The 23,050-nt window shown below is 44.1% G+C and overlaps 1 protein-coding gene and 1 long non-coding RNA gene across 2 annotated transcripts in view; both read left to right on the forward strand.

Moving 5' to 3' along the window:
* LOC143808550 (uncharacterized) overlaps window positions 1–23,050 on the forward strand; it is a 1,160,439-nt gene that overhangs the window by 994,495 nt on the left and 142,894 nt on the right. The gene's annotated exons all lie outside the window — the stretch shown is intronic.
* The window catches only part of LOC143809004 (uncharacterized), a 28,399-nt gene continuing 13,042 nt past the window's right edge, over window positions 7,694–23,050 (forward strand). The window contains exons 1-6 of the mRNA XM_077292183.1: window positions 7,694–7,748; window positions 8,290–8,322; window positions 9,861–9,917; window positions 11,372–11,413; window positions 12,053–12,088; window positions 14,714–14,752. Of these exons, the coding sequence (XP_077148298.1) occupies window positions 7,747–7,748; window positions 8,290–8,322; window positions 9,861–9,917; window positions 11,372–11,413; window positions 12,053–12,088; window positions 14,714–14,752 (209 nt within the window). The 5' untranslated portion in view covers window positions 7,694–7,746. The remainder of the gene's footprint in view (window positions 7,749–8,289; window positions 8,323–9,860; window positions 9,918–11,371; window positions 11,414–12,052; window positions 12,089–14,713; window positions 14,753–23,050) is intronic.

Below are 23,050 nucleotides of genomic sequence, written 5' to 3' on the forward strand. Positions count from 1 at the left end.
GGTTGGCTATTGCAGATTCAGTCTTCCCAGCCTGGTGCAGGGCTATAATTTTGTTTCTGGTGTCCTTTGACAGCTCTTTGGTCTTCACCATAGTGGAGTTTGGAGTCAGACTGTTTGAGGGTGTTCACAGGTGTCTTTTTATACTGATAACAAGTTTAAACAGGTGCCATTAATACAGGTAATGAGTGGAGGAAAGAGGAGACTCTTAAAGAAGAAGTTACAGGTCTGTGAGAGCCAGAAATCTTGATTGTTTGTTTCTGACCAAATACTTATTTTCCACCATAAAATGCAAATAAAATGATAAAAAAACAGACAATGTGATTTTCTGGATTTTTTTTTCTCAGTTTGTCTCCCATAGTTGAGGTCTACATATGATGTAAATTACAGACGCCTCTCATCTTTTTAAGTGGTGGAACTTGCACTATTGCTGACTGACTAAATACTTTTTTGCCCCACTGTATATTGTGGTACATCCGCTCACTTTACTGCACATAGAGGTAGACACAGGAACGCTGTCTCTTTAAATCTTCCACTGGTTTATTAAAGATACTGCATAAACCAGTGCAGTGTTAGCAAAGCAAAGACGATGTTTCTGTCCTAACGAGAAAACCAAAACATAACGTATGGCACAGTCCATGTTGCTGCGGGGATCTGCCTGCTCAGGAACAGACAGCAAAAGTTCAGCTTTCCTTAACATGAAAACACAGCAGTGGAGCTTGTATCTCCAGGACCACCCAACACTGAATGAGCCGGAAGGCTGAGTATTTATCCTCTGTACCCCACCCACTCTACAGATACTCACTCAACCTAGCTCTAAACATGGCCAATTAACCTTCCTCTAGTGTTAGCTTTCTGTTACTCTTTCTTATGTTAACGGGTCGGTTTTGACCTGTGTCTTAAATCACCCCTAGGATACCCTAAAAACAGTTATTTATGATCCAATTTGTTTCTTACCCCTTAGTTACCTTGTTAGGGTTTCTCATCCATGGAAGGATTGATTTTAATATTTTTGTTGTGGCCCCCTGGGCCTTTCATTTGAGAGCATACCCTTCATTTTCAATATAAAAATATTGTCAAATGAACCTCAAGAGAATAATGTAAACTTATAAAAGTTTGTTATATTACCTGACTATTACTGAAGGGTTTTAGAACACATTTCTTAAATGTAAAAAAATATACATATATATATTTTATATTATTAACTCTAGTAACATTTACTCAACTCTGGTAACATCTACTCTAACATCTCAATTTTGACCCATATCTAACTACTTTATGAAAAAGGCAAAAAAAATATTTTTTTTATAGAACTTTAATATAAATAAAAGATGAAAATTATATTAAAATTAATAGCAATAATAATAATAATAATAATAATAAAAAGAAGCTTTTCTATGTCAAACAAACAACAATCAAGCAAATCAAATCAACAGAAATCAAGTACTAGTTTTTAGATGCATTAGTATTTAGATGCATGTGTGGCAAAAAGTGACACTTTTTGTGTGTTCTTTGCAGAGGTATTTTTTGCAGGCGAACCACAATGTGTTTGTCTTTCTGTCCTTATTGCTAGGGCAGACCTGACACCTCTTTCTTTTAGAATCAGGTGGTCTCACTGGGGTTGTGGCTGTTGTGGTTGATGTTGAGGCAGGCCTGGTTGAGGAGGATGCTGGTGATGATGCTCTTTGTGTTGCTGTGGGTGTGGACGAAGCACTTGTTGAGCTCTGGAGTTGTTGGACCAAGGTTGCAGCGGCTGGGTCTCGGGGCACTCGTTCCCTTTGGTCAATGTGCGCCTTGACAAGGGATCTTCCTAGTTCCTCGATGTTTCTTTCTCCGCTTGTTTTTTTTCTTTGAATTCCATCCTTGGTGAATGTGGGTCCACAACACAAATGAATTGCATGCTGACACATCAAGGATGTTGTAAAATACAACCATTGGCCATCTCCTAGTCATTCGCTGGCAAGTGTAGGTGGCAGTCAGCTTGTCCAGGTTGTCCACTCCTCCTTTGTTTTTGTTATAGTCCAGGATGATTCTGGGCTTTTTGTCACTTCCTGATGACACAGCTGCATCTTTGTGAAGTGTGGACATCAGTACCACATTCCGTCGTTTTTTGGGGCAGTATGAAACAGCAGTGGTGGTGTCTGTAAAAACAAACTTTGAGGAAAGTGGAGCCCTGGCCTTCATCTGCAACAATTCAGCGGGCAACTCAGGTTTGTTTTTTTTCACTGTGCCCACCATGGTGATTTTCCTCCTGAGAAGTTCTTGTCCAAGTTCATAGCTGGTAAAAAAAATTGTCACAAGTAATGTTGTGACCCTGCAGTTCAGTAGTCATATCGAGGACTACACGTTTTCCTTGTTTTTTTTCAGGGATGCCGCTTGCAGACTTGCCTGTGTAAGTCTGTAGATTCCATGCATAGCTAGTTTTTGCATCACAGGCTGCCCAGATTTTTATGCCGTATTTGCCTGGCTTACTTGGCATGTATTGCCGGAAGGGGCATTTTCTGCGGAAAGGGAGAAAACGTTCGTCTACTGTCACCTCTGGCCCTGGGTTGAACATCAGTGGAAGGAGCTGCACCCATTTCTCCCAAACATCCCTGATCGGAGCAAGTTTGTCAGATTTTGTTCTGGTGTCTCTGTTGTCAAATCTGAGGACTCTTGATATTATTTGAAAATTTTGAAGTGACATTGTTGCCCGGAAAATATTCCTGCCTGTCGATGCGTCCCAGAGACTATCAGTGGCCTCATTGCAGGATTTGTACACTCCGGCAAGGAGAAGAACACCAATGTAGGCATCCAGGACATCATCATGAAGGTCATTCCTCATGTTGTCGTGGACTTTTTTTCCTTCAAGGTTTGTCATAGCAATAATGACTTTTTTTATTGACAATGGCATAAACAGATGAAAACATGTCTTGATGTCACTTACTCTTGTCACAGCAAACCTTGTGATCCCAGGGGTCATTTTTATGAGATTTGCAGCATCTGGCCTGCCATGTACATCCGGAGGTACTGAGCTCCAACTGATCTTGCCACTTTTGGATTTGAATCTTTCAGCGGGAGCAGCTTCAGCACCAGTCACCTCCTCATCAGACTGATCAGAACTGTCTGTGTCTTCCGGTTGATACTCCACATCATCTTCCTCCTCAGAAACCTGTTCATCTGTATCAGTTTGCTGCTGTGTGTCCTCTGATTCATTATCATCTAAGATATAATCCAGAATTTGGCTCACATGAAATCTTCTCCTCATTGTTGCATGTGTAAACTGGAGATGTATACTCTGCAAAGTACCAACTCTAAGCTGATTTGGCCATACATGCCTGGACATGTCCCTAACTCAAGTTGTTGGAGGTAGAGCTGGCTGTGGGCTGTTGGTTTATATTGTGTTTATGAGTTCAGTTTTGGGACTTATTATTGCTTTTTTACTCTTATATTAGACCTGGGTCGAAATTGACCCCAACAACACAAATGTTATAATTTTAATAAGAGCATTTTTCAATTTAATAAAATAGTTTTATTTATTGTATTTTGTTTTAAAAGTAAGTTCCTGAAAAAGTCAAAAAGTCTTGATACAATAAACAAATGTATGTAGAATTTGTATGCATTTAAAACCTAAAACGGGTCGGTCACGACCCTAACACTAGATTAACCCCTCTCAGCACTTAGTGTGCTGGAGCGTTTTCCTAGGTTCATTTCACTGAAGTTAATAACCGCAGTGATACATATCTCCTCTTCAGTACTTTGCCAGTGACTTTGTCAACATATATATAGAGTATTATATGTGCCTGGCATTATAGATCCACTCTATATATTACATGTGCCCGGCATTATAGATCCACTCTATATATTACATGTGCCCGGCATTATAGATCCACTCTATATATTACATGTGCCCGGCATTATAGATCCACTCTATATATTACATGTGCCCGGCATTATAGATTCACTCTATATATTACATGTGCCCGGCATTATAGATCCACTCTATATATTACATGTGCCCGGCATTATAGATCCACTCTATATATTACATGTGCCCGGCATTATAGATCCACTCTATATATTACATGTGCCCGGCATTATAGATCCACTCTATATATTACATGTGCCCGGCATTATAGATCCACTCTATATATTACATGTGCCCGGCATTATAGATCCACTCTATATATTACATGTGCCCGGCATTATAGATCCACTCTATATATTACATGTGCCTGGCATTATAGATCCACTCTATAATACATGTGCCCGGCATTATAGATCCACTCTATATATTACATGTGCCCGGCATTATAGATCTACTATATATATTACATGTGCCCGGCATTATAGATCCACTCTATATATTACATGTGCCCGGCATTATAGATTCACTCTATATATTACATGTGCCTGGCATTATAGATCCGCTCTATATATTACATGTGCCCGGCATTATAGATTCACTCTATATATTACATGTGCCCGGCATTATAGATCCACTCTATATATTACATGTGCCCGGCATTATAGTTCCACTTTATAATATTATATATAATTAATACATTGTGTATAGATTTCTATGTTTATAAGACCGACAAGAAAACGATATAATATTATATCACTAATAATATATTAGTAGTATAAATAATATGTCACATAAATGTCTCTTCTGTTTCTTCAACAGATTCAGGGCTAATGTCATCAATGCCAGGCCAGCATTCAGGTATTTATCTAGAAAAAAGAAAGAAAGTATACCAGCTCACCTGTCGGCATGTGTTGTGGGGATATCGTGTAGTCATCACGTGAGCAAAGTAGAGAAAAAAAAATCCAGCTTCCAAAAGCTTACAAATTTATTAAGAATAAAATGCAAAGTCCAGTCCAATAAATCACATAGTAGTGAGTAGCAAGCAACGCGTTTCGAACAATGGTATGTTTTGAGAAAGAACATACCATTGCTTGCTACTCACTACTATGTGATTTATTGGACTGGACTTTGCATTTTATTCTTAATAAATTTGTAAGCTTTTAGAAGCTGGATTTTTTTTTTCTCTATTTATCTAGAATCTCCCATATTCCTCTGTTCTTACGATATGAGTCTTGTATATAAAGAGCAGCAGGAATAATCCTGGTGATACTTCTTATAGATGATATAAGGTTGTGGCCACAAATGTTGAGACTGACATAAATTTGGGTTTCGCACAGTTTGGTTCTTCAGAGTTTAAGATCTTTTAGTCGGATGTTTCTATCATTACTGAAATACAATTATCAGCATCTCACATGTTTTTAAACTTTTATTAACAAATACATCAAGTTTATTACTTAAAAAATGGTTGTCATTCCACAGGATTTGGCCAAGAAACTGATATCCAGCTGACAGGGTTAAGGGCAGTCTTGAAAAATAAGGGTCAGCACTATAAATATTAAGTCTTCTGACTAAAAGATTTAAACCTAAGAGAAAGCTTGGTGTGCGCTCTGCCTAGTTACGAGGTGCTGGTGTAATGGACCGTATAGGCCCTGTCATCAAAAGAATTCAAAATTCACCGCACACATACACACGCGGCTCCGATCCGTACACCTCATACACACACAGCTCCGTACACCTCATACACACACGGCTCCGCTCCGCACACACACGGCTCTGCTCACATCATAGTACTGCACAGACTTCTCCATACCTGATACATCGATCTGCAATCACAGCAGCAGAGGCCAGTAACAGAGGAGTCTGTCAGTGTCCATCCCACCATGCTCAGCCCCTCATTCCAGGCATGATAAGCCAGGCATTAGCGCCACTGCTGCTTACATTGACGCCCAGGCTGTGTCCGGCAGGTAAGAGCCCTGGTGTTAGATGCCAGTGTACAGTCGGGGCTCCCGGCTGTAGATGTGTCCCACTCCCAGCAGCTCTGCTTACAATGCAGGCAAAGATTTCAGCACCTACACACACAATGACACCCCCCTCCATGACACGTACCTCAAAAATGTCCCCTCTCTCCCTCTGAGCTGTACCGGGCACACTGGAAGAAAAACAGACTGCAGAGGAAGGGGCGTGGTCTCATGCAAGGGGGCGTGTCGGCTGCTTCTCCTGCTGTCTGCGGGAGAAGCAGAGTCCCGTGCGGGACTGCGGGGCAAAGCCTGAAAATCGGGACAGTCCCACAGAATGAGGGACGGTTGGGAGCTATGGTGGTGTAGCATGAGAGGACCTCAGGTGCAGTTGTTCTGGGCACCAAAGTCTGTGGGGGCAAAATTTCCCCTCCCCCCCATCATGCACAAGTATTCTGAAGTCTCAGAGATTTTGCTGGTATTGTAAAAAGTAGCTTTTAGTTTGCATAAAAAATGCTAAAGACGACAAGACAACCTCTTCCCGCCTTCTGGAGAAATAGTAGATGATACATAGTCGTGTCTTATACACGTGTCCCATCGTACTGACCATACAAGTGCTGTCTTTACTTGTGGTAAATGACGAGGCCTCGCCCCGCACCACCCCACGATCCACATAGGAAATATGGAAATTTCATAACAAGGGACAATAGAAAGTTTTTCTGGAATTGTGTAGATGTCACAATATCATTGATTCTCACTGGTGCTGTATTCTTCTATTATAACCCCGGATTATACTATCCGATAGTATCTGAACCATCTAGACTGGACACTATAATGTAAGTGTATAGAATGAGGGACGGAATGTATTATGTCACATCAAAAATCCCCACTAGTGACCACAATAATCATCTGTCTGTGGATGAATCCATCACCGCGAGAAATATCTTTGGATTTCTGTATGTGATGTTTTATATCTTTAATAGTGAGGAGGAAGAAGAGGAGGACAGAGAGGAGGAAGAAAAGGAGGACAATGAGGAGGAAGAAGAGGAGGACATACAGGAGGAAGAAAAGGAGGACATAGAGGAGGAAGAAAAGAAGGACATACAGGAGGAAGAAGAGGAGGACATACAGGAGGAAGAAGAGGAGGACATACAGGAGGAAGAAAAGGAGGACATACAGGAGGAAGAAAAGGAGGACATACAGGAGGAAGAAGAGGAGGACAGAGTGGAGGAAGAAAAGGAGGACAGAGAGGAAGAAGAAAAGGAGGACAGAGAGGAGGAAGAAAAGGAGGGAAACCCACCAGACAATGATGATATGAGTGTGTAAGTGGAGAGATATAATGAGATGATTATACACAGACACTATCGATGATACATTATAGAGAGGATATAAAGTATGGCGGCACATGTACCCGGCTGTGGATATAATATCTTCTGCCAGTTCTACCATGGAGCCACCGTCCTCTCTGCACTGCCCTGAGACGTATATACTCAGCTGTATACAAACATATGCCGGAGTATGACAACTTTTGTGTAATGGATAATATAGCGGGCTGTGTTAGTCTATATAGCATCTAATATTTGTAGGATCAAGGGAGGTTCAGCATCCAAAAAATCTTCAATTAAAAGTCCATCTTATAATAAATCCATGGGACATGCAAATCGCAATCTTAAAACCATTTTAATATACAAGCAGACGCATTTAGCTCAAACAATCATATTCATTGCTCTGTTTATAGTAGAGTGTCGATAGTGCTGTTGATCAACTAACTTTCAGATGTTATCTTATATTTGTCTTTTCTCACCCTTCCCCCAAACTGACTGTTGTAGCATGAGATCTGGAAGTGTTTGTAATGATACATAACTCAGCTCTACTGTATTTCTTCACAGAAGCTGCAGAGATCAGCAAATAGAGGAGGATGGTTTCTTTTCTTCCCTGGTCAACCTCATGTAAGTGAAGAAGTACAGGATTCCAGAGACAAATGTGGCATTATAGATTTTCTCTATATTCAGTATTATATGTGCCAGGAATTACAGATCCACTCTATATATAGTATTATAGGTGCCAGGCATTATAGATCCACTCAATACATAGTATTATAGGTGCCAGGCATTATAGATCCACTCAATACATAGTATTATAGGTGCCAGGCATTATATAGCCACTCTATATATTACATGTGTTAGGCATTAGAGATACACTCTGTATATAGTATTATATGTGCCAGGTATTATAGATCCACTCTATATATATAGTATTATAGGTGCCAGGCATTATAGATACACTCTATATATTACATGTGCCCGGCATTATAGATCCACTCTATAGTATTATATATGCTTAATGCATTGTCTATAGATTTTTATATATGTATAAGAATAAGACTGAAAAGAAAATCTACAATCTATTATATCACTATTAATATTATACCAGTAGTATAAATAATATAATGTCACATAAATGTCTCCTTTGCTTCTTCATTGGGTTCAGGGCTAATGTCATCAATGCCGTGCCAGAAATCAGGTATTTATCTAAAATCTTCCATATTCCTCTGTTCTTACGATATGAGTCTCGTATATAAGGAGCAGCAGGAATAATCCTGGTGATACTTCTTATAGATGATATAAAGTTGTGGCCACAAAGTTTGAGACTGACACAAATTTTGCTTTCACAGTTTGCTGCTCAGAGTTTTTAGATCTTTTAGTCGGATGTTTATGTCATTACTGAAGTTCAATTATCAGCATTTTATAAGTTTTCAAACTTTTATTGAGATGTACTGTACAATAAAAAATTATATTGAGGTAGCGAGTCAGCCAGAAAAATCTCTGTAAATACAGTTAAGAACAGAAGTTATAGAAGTATATTATTAGTTAGTTTGCAAACATAGTTCGTCTGGTTAACCCATAAAGGTATTAATAATAAAATAATTTTGTTATTTTTTGGCATAAAATTATTTAGATAAAGTTTCATTGACAAATGCATCAAGTTTATTAGATAAGAATGTGCTCTCGTCAGTCAGGATTTGGCCAAGAGGTCGATATAATTTGCCTAATTCCTCTGAAGCCCTCGATCGCCTGTAATAAAAATAAAATAAAAAAATAACAATATACCATACCTGTCCGTTGTTCTGTCCCATGCCGTAATCCATGTCTGGGGGATAAATAATTAGTTCTCAACATGGACGATGCCAAGATGCGACTGTCCAGGCTGAGAACCACTGGGGAATGAGATGCTGTGACGTCACTGAGGCTGCGTTCCCAGCCGGTCTAAACTGCAGTGACCTCAGGACCGTGGGAAAAAGTTAGTGATGAGGTCACCGCAGTTCAGGGTCAGTGTCTTCACAGACGATCACCGTTTTTCTCGGGGACTGGTATTTTTAGGCTGGCAAGGGGTAAGAATACCAGTTTTGGCCGTAACTTGTAAGAAGAGGGCTAGGGATAGGGTTATGGCTCAGTTTAGGGCCAGGGTAATAAAGTGGTTACATTTAAGAAAAATGGTGATAAAAAATAAAAAGTAAAAAAACAAATAACAATGTGTAACATTTTTTAAAGTTGTATGTGTCATTTAAAAAAGCAGATTTTTTTTTTATAATTACATTTGCTATTTCAGCGAAAAACTAAAAATTCAAAGGGCAAACGATTACATTTATTTTTTGCTCAAAACAGAATACATGTGCTTGAGAGACATCAGGATCACTACTGGTCTGGTGGAAGAGACTGAGGGAGTGCTAACAATTCATGAGTTAGAGGGCACAGAATACTGCCTGGCACAGAGTGTTGGCACCAAAACTACACAAATGCTGCATATTCAATTGTTGTCTTTAGAGGAACATGGATATGGGCGATGGGTTATCTTACTAGTTACTAGAGCATGCCCAGCCAATATTTACCCGGTATCACTCATGTTCCGCTGGTCTCACAACATAAGGGATTTCTATGTAAAGAGTAGAAGGAATATTCCTGGTGATACATGTTATTGATAATATGTTCTAGGCATTTCTGGATCAGCCATTGTGAGTGGACTTGTGACTTTTTGACCTTGTGACTTTTTTTCTTTTATAGATCAGATACAAATAAACTCTCCACCATAGCAAAGTGGCTAACGATGGACATGTTATAGTAAGTATAGAGAATAAAAAGGAAATACCTCCTCCAAAACCATAGAACATCCCACAGAACCTTCCACAGAACATTCCACAGAACATCCCACAGAACCTTCCACAGAACCTTCCACAGAACCTTCCACAGAACATTCCACAGAACCTTCCACAGAACATTCCACAGAACCTTCCACAGAACATTCCACAGAACATTCCATAGAATATTCCGAAGCTTTGTCTTTTTACACTACAGAGGATAATATCGGCCTGATTTAAGGGGTTACATCACATTTTACATCAGACATCCCAAGTAGTAATCTCAATAATGGGAAAAATCTAATCCAGTGGGTGCATAGTAAAATTACTAATTAGACCATTTCATAAGGAACTCCACAACTATTCTATACAAAGGAGCCAAAAAAGATGGGTACACAATAATCACAATCATGGTCTGATCATGAATGCATTTAACCCATCAGTGACCAGGCCAAATTCACTTCTTTCACATCTGACCAGTGTCACTTTATATGGCAATAACTCTGGAATGTTTCTGGAATTTCCCAGTGATTTTGAGATTTTGTGACACTTTATACTTTATGTTAATGGTAAATTTAGGTCGATATGTTTTGAGTTTATTCATAAAAACATCAGAAATTTGACAAAATATTCAAAAAATTAGCAATTTTCAAACTTTTAACGATTTTCACTTTAATCCAGATAGTCACACCGCACAAAATAGTCAAGAAATAACATTTCCCCCAAGTCTGCTTTACATCAGCACCATGTGTAAAATGTCTTTTTATTTTGTTAGGATTTCAGAAGGTTTAAAATGTAGAAGCAATTTTTCATTTCTTTCAAGGAAATTTACAAAACTTAGTTTTTTAGGGACCGATAATTTTTTAGGTGAAATTGGAGGTCCTTTATATTGGAAAACCCCCTAAAGTGATACCATTTAAAGAAAAGTGCCCCTAAACATATTAAAAGCTGCTGTCAGGTAGTTTATTTATTAAGTGATATGAGACGGATGAAAATGTTCATTTTTACCACCTAAATGTTACTAACATCTTAACAGACCCTTATAGCCGGCAGACCCTTAGGCCGTTACTTTGGCATAAATTGCCATGGCAACCATCAGGACCACATAATGATGATCTCCAGGTGCTGATTGGGTTAAGGCGGAAGCCCCCACACTCTGTTAACCATTTACCTACTGTAGTCCCTATTGACCCCTTACACGGCCATAGTCGGTGCCAGCACTGATAGTGGCTGATGCCGCAGGTTGGCAGCTATAGTGACAGCTGACCGCCACTGCGTCTTTACCCCTCCGGGGATGACATTCTCCTATATCTCAGGTCAGTGACAATATATAGTGGTGGTCACTAAGGGGTTTAATGGGAGGAGAAATATCTCTATAATTCCATATATGTCGCATTCTATCTCTATATGTTCACATTATTTCTTAATTTCTTATAGTGAAAAAGAAAAAGACCAAGAAGAGCAAGATGGAGACGTAATGTATGTAGAGAGATGTAATAATATGATTGTCTGGACAATATATAGTGTATATTATATGTACATGTGGTTATACAGGTAATGAGGATATACGGCATGGCCTCACATGTCCCCGGCTGCAGAGATTACACCTTGTGGTGCCAGTCATGACGCATGCCAGTGGGGTGGCATGAGAGGACTACAGGAGCCGTTGCTCTGAGCATCAAAGTCATTGGGGCACAAATTTCCCATTTACTTAATGTCAAACGAGCAGCATCATCAAGCGCTACTTCCTCTTCCAGTAATGCAATGTGTTCCTGCCTATGCAGAGCGCAGCAGTCAAGATAAGTTTGTCATCAACTCCTACACTTTGTCCCATGCAAATCCATCCTGACTGCTGCGCTCTGCATAAGCAGCAAAAGAGATGACAACATGTGAGCAGCTAATAACTGAAGAGAGAACTGAATCTACTAAGAGCTACTTTTATGTTTTTACTTTTATGTCCTGGAGGGAAAACTCCCCAAAAGCCCCAACATTTTTATGTAACTTCGAGTTGCCTGTAAATTTTGTGACATTTAAATTGTTTTACACCAGAAACAATTTGATGAATCCGCCCTGATACGTTCTAGACTTTTCTGACTACAGATTTATTTTCTCCTATAGACCAAACCTGGACTCTTCAATTCTGGACACTTTATTGTAAGTAAAGAAAATGCAAGGAGATGCCTCCTCCACAACCACAAAACATTCCACAGATCATTCTACAGAACATTCCACAGAATACTCCACAGAACATTCCACAGAATACTCCACAGAACATTCCACAGAATATTCCACAAAACATTCATAAGCTTTGTGTTGTTACTATACAGAGAAGAATTTTGTTCTAGTCCTAAACACATTTTTACCATATCTCCCCTCCAGTACTTTGCCACTGATATTGTCAAATTATATACAGCTCTGGCAAAAATTAAGAGACCACTGCACAGTTTTATAAAAATCATCTTCTCTACATATCTGACAGCCATTCCATTCCAGTGTCAGTTGAATTCCGACCAGAGCACACCTCATTCTACTTAATGTGCTTCTGATTAGGTGATCACCTGAACCAAATCTTATTTAATGGAAGAAAGTATAAAATCCCTGCTGTGGTGTTCACAATCCTCTTGCAATAGGACAAGCTAGATGGCAAAACAAGTGCTAGTAATATCCCAAAAGTAATAGGAATGAAAAAATAACTTTTAACCATGCCAAAGGAGTTAAAAGAAAAGTCTTGAATGAGGAAAAGAAGGACTCAATTCTGGCTTTACTAGCAGAGGGACTCAGTGAGCGTCATATTGCCTCCATCCTTAAAATTTCTAAGACGGCAATCCATTACAACAAGGTAAAGCAGCAGCAATTGAGAACAACAAAGCTACAGACTGGCAGAGGGCGAAAACAACTCTCCACTGACTGGGATGACCATCATCTTATTCTAATGTCACTTAGCAACCGCAGGATGACATCAAGTGACCTACAAAAGGAATGGCAAATGGCAGCTGGGGTGCAGTGCACGGGATGAACAGCTCATAACAGGCAGGACTCAAGTGATGTAAAGCTAGAGAAAAGCCTTTCATGAATGAGAAGCAAAGGAGAGCCAAGCTGAATTTTGCCAAAGACCATAAGGATTGGACCATAGAGGACTGGAGTAAGGTAGTCTTCTCTGATGAGTCTAATTTTCTGATGGTTAGATGGAGACCTGGAGAGGCGTACAAGCCACCGTGTCTTGCACCACTGTGAAATTTGTTGGATGATCGGTGATGATCTGGGGATGCTTCAGCAAGGCTGGAATTGGGCAGGTTAATCTTTGCGAAAGACATATGAATCAAGCCGCATAGAAGGTTATCCTTGAAAAAGACTTGATTCCTTCTGCTCAGGCAATGTTCCCCAACTCTGAGGACTGTTTTTTCCAGCAGTACAATGCGCCATGCCACACAGCTAGGTCAATCAAGGTGTGGATGAATGACCACCATATCAAATCCCTGTCATGGTCAGCCCAATCTCCAGACCTGAACCCCATTGAAAACCTCTGGAATGTAATGAAGGGTAAGACGGAAGTCACAATCCATCAAACAAAGAAGAACTGCTAAAATTTGTGTACCAGGAGTGGCATAAGGTCACCCAAAAGCAGTGTGAAAGACTGGTGGAAAGCATGCCAAGACGCATGAAAGCTGTGATTACAAATCATGCTTATTTGTTTTTTCCGCAAAGTATTGATTTCTGAACTCTTCCTGAGTTAAAACATTAGTATTGTCGTTTTTACATGACTATGAACTTGTTTTTTTTTATTATTTGAGGTCTGCAAGCAATGCGTTTTTTTTTTTTTATTTTGACCTTTTTTCACTTTCAGAAAATAAATACAAAATTTATTGCTTGGAATTTCGGAGACACGCTGTCAGTAGTTTATAGAATAGAAGAACAGTTTACATTTTGCTCAAAAATATACCTATAAAGAGAAAAATCAGACAAACTGAAAATGTTGCAGTGGTCTCTTAATTTTTGCCAGAGCTGTATATAGTATTACATGTGCCCGACATTATAGATTCACTCTATATATTACATGTGCCCGGCATTATAGATCCACTCTATATATTACATGTGCCCGGCATTATAGATCCACTCTATATATTATATGTGCCCGGCATTATAGATCCACTCTATATATTACATGTGCCTGGCATTATAGATCCACTCTATATATTATATGTGCCTGGCATTATAGATCCACTCTATATATTACATGTGCCCAGCATTATAGATCCACTCTATATATTACATGTGCCCGGCATTATAGATCCACTCTATATATTACATGTGCCCGGCATTATAGATCCACTCTATATATTACATGTGCCCGGCATTATAGATCCACTCTATATATTATATGTGCCTGGCATTATAGATTCACTCTATATATTACATGTGCCTGGCATTATAGATCCACTCTATATATTACATGTGCCTGGCATTATAGATCCACTCTATATATTATATGTGCCTGGCATTATAGATTCACTCTATATATTACCTGTGCCCGGCATTATAGATCCACTCTATATATTACATGTGCCTGGCATTATAGATTCACTCTATATATTATATGTGCCTGGCATTATAGATCCACTTTATAATATTATATATAATTAATACATCGTGTATAGATTTATACATTTGTATAAGAATAAGACCGAAAAAAATATTACAAATATTATATCGCTATTAAAATTATATCAGTAGTATAAATAATATAATATCACATAAATGTCTCCTCTGTTTCTTCACCAGATTCAGGCTTAATGTCATCAATGCCGTGCCAGCATTCAGGTATTTATCTAGAATCTTCCATATTCCTCTGTTCTTACGATATGAGTCTTGTATATAAAGAGCAGCAGGAATAATCCTGGTGATACTTCTTATAGATTATATAAAGTTGTTTCCAAAAGTTTTGAGACTGACACAAATTTGGGTTTCGCACAGTTTGGTGCTTCAGAGTTTAAGATCTTTCAGTCGCATATTTCTATCATTACTGAAGTACAATTATCAGTAGTGTTGAGCATTCCGATACCGCAAGTATCGGGTATCGGCCGATACTTGCGGTATCGGAATTCCGATACCGGGATTCCGATACTTGCCGCGTATCGGATACCGGAATCGGAAGTTCCAAGATTCAAAATGCAGAAATTCAGCCAATGAGAATGATTCCAAGTGTGGGCACATCCTGTTTAGCATGGAGGGCATGAGACTACTGGCAAGGCTGTGATTGGCTGCTGAAATGATGTCATGCTGCAGTTTAAAAGTCGCTGGCGCCATTTTGCGATCACTCTGCTGTGAATTCAGTTAGTGACAGGACGCTGTTTGCTGACTGAGGGACAGTTTAGAGATAGCGATTTGCTTCTTTGTGCTTTCCAAAGGCTAATTTAGCAACCGCTGTGTTCACCTACTATTCACCTTGCTTTTGCCTTGTAGCGCTGTTTTCACAGCGATCTGCAAGGTCTGTGTGTGTGTGTGTGTGAGTGCAGCCCACTCTCTAGTCTGAGTGCAGCCACATAGGCCATCCATAGCTGGTTGTATTCAGTTCAGGGAGGGTGGTTCATTGCCTCATACTGTCCTTTTTTTTTTTTTTTTCCAAGTAGTGTAGTCTGCTGCTAATTTATTCAAAAAAATCCTATTAGTGTCTTTCCACCCGTCTCCAGCTAATTTGTGGAAAAACACTACATAGGATAAAGTAGAGGAGGGTTTTTGGGCCTTGCAGCGCCGTTTACGGCTGTCTGCACGGTCTCCGTGTGACTGCAGCTCGCCCTGTAGTCTGTGAGCAGCCATAGCCTGGTTGTCTCCAGCTCAGGGTTCTTCACTGCGTCATACCGCCAAATCAATTTTAATTTTTTTTCAAGTAGTGTAGTCTGCTGCTAATTTATTTAAAAAAATCCTATTAGTGTCTTTCCACCCGTCTCCAGCTAATTTGTGGAAAAACACTACATAGGATAAAGTAGAGGAGGGTTTTTGGGCCTTGCAGCGCCGTTTACGGCTGTCTGCACGGTCTCCGTGTGATTGTAGCTCGCCCTGTAGTCTGTGAGCAGCCATAGCCTGGTTGTCTCCAGCTCAGGGTTGTTCACTGCGTCATACCGCCAAATCAATTTTAATTTTTTTTCAAGTAGTGTAGTCTGCTGCTAATTTATTTAAAAAAATCCTATTAGTGTCTTTCCACCCGTCTCCAGCTAATTTGTGGAAAAACACTACATAGGATAAAGTAGAGGAGGGTTTTTGGGCCTTGCAGCGCCGTTTACGGCTGTCTGCACGGTCTCCGTGTGACTGCAGCTCGCCCTGTAGTCTGTGAGCAGCCGTAGCCTGGTTGTTTCCTGCTCAGGGTTGTTCACTGCGTCATACCACCAAATCAATTTTCTTTTTTTTTCAAGTAGTGTAGGTTGCTGCTAATTTATTTAAAAAAATCCTATTAGTGTCTTTCCACCCGTCTCCAGCTAACTTGTGGAAAAACACTACATAGGATAACGTAGAGGAGGGTTTTTGGGCCTTGCAGCGCCGTTTACGTCTGTCTGCACGGTCTCCGTGTGACTGCAGCTCTATCTGTTGTCAGTTCAGCCCCCAAAAAAGAAATAAATAATAAAGTTCACCAAACACACCAGTTACACCACTTTACATTTGTGTAGGCCACATTAGCTCATATTAAAGTCTAGTCCACACTTTAGAAAATTAGTGTTTCTTATACCTGTTAGGAGGAGTTGCTCAGGAATAAGCACACAAATCCGTTAGTACTTTTCTGCTTATCTTTATCAGTCAACCAAGATGAAGAAGGCAGTGAGTAAGGCACGTGGGCGTGGGCGTGGGCGCGGAGCAGGGAGGGGACGTGGGGATTCTGTGCCTGCTGCGGGCACCGGTGACTCATCAGCACCCACTTTCACCAGGCAACAGTCGTTCATGCGCAGCTTTGTGTCAGAGCGCCGTACACCGCTGCTGCGTCAAGAACAAATTGAAGCTGTTGTCGGATGGATGGCAGCTAATGCATCAACTTCCATTAGTGCCACATCCTCTCAGACACGGAGCACTGGAGAGCAGCCATCTGTCTCTTCACCACCTGCCAAATTGCCCAGGCAGACAGAGAGCCCAGGACAGGAGCCGTCTCTACTTCTGTTCTCTGAATCTCTTGGCTTGGAAACAGGAGGCCAGCCAAGCAGCATTGGAGAAATGGAAGAAGAGGCAGGGTGCAGTGATGCCCAACAGCTTTTTCTGTCTTCCTCTGAAGAGGCGGGTGGGCCAGTGGCTCCGGTCACCACATCGCAGGCCGCATCAGCTGATGATGACACTCAGGTGCCACTTACTGGTGCGTGCTCTGCTGCTGAGACTACCCAGGAGGAGCAGTTGGGGGCAGAGGGTAGTGTAGATGATGAGGTCCTCGACCCATCTTGGCGTGAGGGACAGGAAGGTGGTGGGAGCAGCTCTGAGGAAGAGATTCCCCGTACGGCCCAAAGAGGGAGAGGGAGGGGGAAGACTGCGGATCCTGCAGCCTCCGCTTTGGCACCCGTTAGGAGCATGTCTCTTCCAAAAGCCAAAAAGGGCGCTCCCAAGACTTGCAGTGCCTGGTCCTTTTTTGACACAGTTGCAGATGACATTTGCTATGTCAGATGCAACGTGTGTCATCAAAAAGTCAAAAGAGGTCGAAATGTCAGCAACCTCAATACCTCCAACATGTGGAAACATGTGCGCAACAGGCACCCGGCGGAGTTAGAAAAACACACTGAAGAGGTAGGCCAACCAACAGCGGCAGCTACCACCTCTTCAGCTCGTGTTGCCTCTTCCTCTAGCTCACACGCAGCTGGTTCGGCTTCCTCCCAGGATCGCCGTGGAAGAACCTCTGGCCCTGTTGTCCAGAGACCCGCTGTAATTCCACCCGCAGCACCACTTTCCCAGTCATCCACACACTCCCAGCCCAGTCTACAGCCATCGGTAGTACAGGCATGGGAGAAAAGGCGGCCTTTCTCGTCAAACCACCCACGAGCACAGGCTCTGACTGCAGGCATTGCCAAACTTCTGTCACTGGAAATGCTGTCATTCAGGTTGGTGGAGACTGACAGCTTCCGTGACTTGATGTCATTGGCAGTCCCACAGTACAATGTGCCCAGCCGCTTTTACTTCAGCAGGCAAGCCGTCCCTGCCCTGCACAAGCATGTGGAGGGACACATAAAACACGCGCTACTGAACGCCGTCAGTAGCAAGGTCCACCTCACCACCGATGCGTGGACCAGTCAACATGGACAGGGGCGATACCTTTCCCTCACTGCCCATTGGGTTAATGTCGTTGAGCCGGATACAGACCGTGCGAGTGGCGCAGGACGTGTCCTGCCCACTCCAAGGATTGCAGGAATCCATTCTGTACGCATTGACTCCTCCTCTTACACCAGTTCCTCAGAATCATCGCTGCAGGAGCCGTCACAGTCCACCTCCACATGGACCCGTGATGAACGTGTACCTGTTACGACCGACATGAGCACAGCCGTGGCCAAACGTCAACAGGCCGTGTTGAAATTAATTTTTTTGGGGAATCGTAGCCACACAGCGCAGGAGCTCTGGAATGCCATCAAGCAGGAGAGCGATGTGTGGTTTGTGCCAGCGAATCTCCAGCCAGGCATGGTAGTGTGTGATATTGGCCGAAATCTGGTGGCAGCTCTGGGCCTCGGCAACCTCACTCACATCCCATGTCTGGCACATGTGCTCAATTTGGTCGTGCAGAGCTTTTTGAGGGACTATCCGGATCTTGATGCACTGCTGCACAAGGTCCGCCTAGAGTGTGCTCACTTGCGGCGTTCCAGCACGGCAAAAGCGCGCATTGCGGCTCTGCAGCGCCGACACCGCCTGCCGGAACATCGCATCATATGTGACCTACCTACCAGGTGGAATTCCACGTTACATATGTTGGAGCGGTTGTGTGAGCAGCAGCAAGCTGTAATGGAGTACCAGCTGCTTCAGGCGCAAAAAAGTCGCAGTCAGCGCCGTACAGACTTCACAACCACAGAGTGGGCCACTATGAAGGACGTCTGCCAGGTTTTGCGTCCCTTTGATTATTCCACGCGGATGGCGAGTGCAGATGATGCACTAGTCAGCATGACTGTCCCCCTTATCTGCCTGCTTGAAAAATCACTGCAAGCGCTAAGGGATGATGTTGTGGAAGAGGTGGAGGATGAGGATTCACCATTTCCATCATCTTCTGGACAGTCAGCGCCACGTGGTTCCTCACAAACGCGTAGGCAGGGGACAGTTTGTGAGGAGGATGAGGAGGAGTCAATGGAGGAGGAAGACGTCCGTCCAGAGGAGGGAGTTACCGAATTGTCCAGTACTCAGTGTGTACAGCGAGGGTGGGGTGATGACGAGCAGGCAGAGATCACGCCTCCAGCAGGGGACAGCGTTTCTTGGGCAGTTGGCAGTCTGCAGCACATGGTGGATTACATGCTGCAGTGCCTGAGAAATGACCGCCGCATCGCCCACATTCTCAACATGTCTGATTATTGGGTGTTCACCCTCCTCGATCCTCGCTACCGGGACAACGTAGAAAGCCTCATCACACCGTTGAACCGGGAGCGAAAAATGCGGGAGTACCAAGACACACTGGTAAATTCCATCATCTTCTCCATTCCAACTGAGAGAAGTTCTGCTAGTGCATTCCAAAGCAGCTCAGTGCGTCCAGGCAGTGGTGGAGGCTCTGCACAAAGAGGGAGCAGAAGCAGTGCCTCTGCCCAAGGCAAGACCAGTATGGCCCAACTGTGGCACAGTTTTCTGTGCCCCCCACAAAAGTCTACACCATCACAGACGGCTCCAGTCAGCAGGAGGCAACGGTTCCGTCAGATGGTGACAGACTACATGTCTTGCCCTCTTGCTGTACTCCCAGACGGCTTTTCCCCTTTCAAGTTTTGGGTCTCAAAGCTGGATACATGGCCAGAGCTAAGCCAGTATGCATTGGAGGTGCTGTCTTGCCCTGCGGCCAGTGTATTATCGGAACGTGTCTTTAGTGCTGCAGGTGGTGTACTAACTGACCGTCGCATGCGACTATCCTCCGATAACGTTGACCGGCTTACTTTCCTGAAAATGAACAAGGCCTGGATCTCGCAGGAATTTGCCACTCCTCCTCCTGATTAAATAATTAGGTCACTGTATACGTTATCCAGGTCTCCTGTTGTGTTCATCTTTCTACCACCTGAACTTAAATTCCTGGGCTCCAACACCGCCAGTTGAGGCTCAGAAGTGCCGTCTGCACAGTCAAAACATACGACCCAGTGTTATTGGGTTTCAGTAACGTCAGCTGATCCCCAGCTGTGTAGCCGGCAATGTGTCATGCGACCGCCACGCTGACACAACAACTGAAATGTAAGGGAATCTGTCCCCCCCCCCAAGGCGTTTGTTACTGAAAGAGCCACCTTGTGCAGCAGTAATGCTGCACAAGGAAAAGGTAGCTATTTTTGTTTAGCACCTTGCACACGCAGAACTTAACACTTATAAAATGTGTCCACTGATACCGTAACACCGTCCCGGAGGTGGGACTTTCCTTCGTAATGTGACGCAGCACAGCCGTCATTCCTACCCCCCCGGCGCCGCGCACCGGCTCCTCAGCGTTGTTTGATTCCGTCCCGGAGCCTGCGCTGTTATGTTATCCCGTGGCCAGGCACACTTAGCGCTGCCCGTCTTCTGGCATCATTTGGTGTCAGGATGGCTGCGCCTGTGCGGCCGCGCTGGCAGAGAGCCCGCCTCGCAGTGTCTTCTGATTTAATCCCACTGGGGGCCTGGGATCCATGGACATGCGCAGTGCATATCTGAACCTCCACCTCTCACTCATCTCCCTATGGCTTCTTCAGACTGTTCGGTGTCAGCTGGTCCCTAATAGCATGCCACGGCCGTGACACCGCACAGTCTTAAGAAGCCGTAGGGAGGGGAGTGAGAGGCGAGGATATGCACTGCGCATGTCCATGGATCCCAGGCCCCCAGTGGGATTAAATCAGAAGACACTGCGAGGCGGGCTCTCGGCCAGCGCGGCCGCACAGGCGCAGCCATCCTGACACCAAATGATGCCAGAAGACGGGCAGCGCTAAGTGTGCCTGGCCACGGGATAACATAACAGCGCAGGCTCCGGGACGGAATCAAACAACGCTGAGGAGCCGGTGCGCGGCGCCGGGGGGGTAGGAATGACGGCTGTGCTGCGTCACATTACGAAGGAAAGTCCCACCTGCAGGACGGTTTTACGGTTGCAGGGGACACATTTTATAAGTGTTTAGTTCTGTGTTTGCAAGGAGCATGATGAAAAGAGCCACCTTTTCCTTTTGCATCTTTTGTGCTGCACAAGCTGGCTCTTTCAGCTACAAACGCCTTGGGGGGGGGTTAAAGGTTCCCTTTCGACTTTCTCAGGCTTCGGCCTACATTGTGTTCCTCTGCTTTTCCACCTGTCCCTGGGCCCCAACACCGCCAGTTGCCGTCCAGAAATGCTGTACGCACAGTCAACAGTCGCTCCTCTGTTATTGGGGTTCAGTAACGTCAGCTGTTCCCCTGCTGTGTGTGTGGCAATCCCTCCTACCTCCTCCAACCTCCTCCTCCTCCACCTGTCCCTGGGCTCCAACACCGCCAGTTGCCGTCCAGAAGTGCTGTACGCACAGTCAACAGTCCCTCCTCTGTTATTGGGGTTCAGTAACGTCAGCTGTTCCCCTGCTGTGTGTGTGGCAATCCCTCCTACCTCCTCCAACCTCCTCCTCCTCCACCTGTCCCTGGGCTCCAACACCGCCAGTTGCCGTCCAGAAGTGCTGTACGCACAGTCAACAGTCCCTCCTCTGTTATTGGGGTTCAGTAACGTCAGCTGTTCCCCTGCTGTGTGTGTGGCAATCCCTCCTACCTCCTCCAACCTCCTCCTCCTCCACCTGTCCCTGGGCTCCAACACCGCCAGTTGCCGTCCAGAAGTGCTGTACGCACAGTCAACAGTCGCTCCTCTGTTATTGGGGTTCAGTAACGTCAGCTGTTCCCCTGCTGTGTGTGTGGCAATCCCTCCTACCTCCTCCAACCTCCTCCTCCTCCACCTGTCCCTGGGCTCCAACACCGCCAGTTGCCGTCCAGAAGTGCTGTACGCACAGTCAACAGTCCCTCCTCTGTTATTGGGGTTCAGTAACGTCAGCTGTTCCCCTGCTGTGTGTGTGGCAATCCCTCCTACCTCCTCCAACCTCCTCCTCCTCCACCTGTCCCTGGGCTCCAACACCGCCAGTTGCCGTCCAGAAGTGCTGTACGCACAGTCAACAGTCGCTCCTCTGTTATTGGGGTTCAGTAACGTCAGCTGTTCCCCTGCTGTGTGTGTGGCAATCCCTCCTACCTCCTCCAACCTCCTCCTCCTCCACCTGTCCCTGGGCTCCAACACCGCCAGTTGCCGTCCAGAAGTGCTGTACGCACAGTCAACAGTCCCTCCTCTGTTATTGGGGTTCAGTAACATCAGCTGTTCCCCTGCTGTGTGTGTGGCAATCCCTCCTACCTCCTCCAACCTCCTCCTCCTCCACCTGTCCCTGGGCTCCAACACCGCCAGTTGCCGTCCAGAAGTGCTGTACGCACAGTCAACAGTCGCTCCTCTGTTATTGGGGTTCAGTAACGTCAGCTGTTCCCCTGCTGTGTGTGTGGCAATCCCTCCTACCTCCTCCAACCTCCTCCTCCTCCACCTGTCCCTGGGCTCCAACACCGCCAGTTGCCGTCCAGAAGTGCTGTACGCACAGTCAACAGTCCCTCCTCTGTTATTGGGGTTCAGTAACGTCAGCTGTTCCCCTGCTGTGTGTGTGGCAATCCCTCCTACCTCCTCCAACCTCCTCCTCCTCCACCTGTCCCTGGGCTCCAACACCGCCAGTTGCCGTCCAGAAGTGCTGTACGCACAGTCAACAGTCGCTCCTCTGTTATTGGGGTTCAGTAACGTCAGCTGTTCCCCTGCTGTGTGTGTGGCAATCCCTCCTACCTCCTCCAACCTCCTCCTCCTCCACCTGTCCCTGGGCTCCAACACCGCCAGTTGCCGTCCAGAAGTGCTGTACGCACAGTCAACAGTCCCTCCTCTGTTATTGGGGTTCAGTAACGTCAGCTGTTCCCCTGCTGTGTGTGTGGCAATCC

This window comes from Ranitomeya variabilis, chromosome 2 (genome assembly GCF_051348905.1).
Source record: "Ranitomeya variabilis isolate aRanVar5 chromosome 2, aRanVar5.hap1, whole genome shotgun sequence".
NCBI lineage: Eukaryota > Metazoa > Chordata > Amphibia > Anura > Dendrobatidae > Ranitomeya > Ranitomeya variabilis.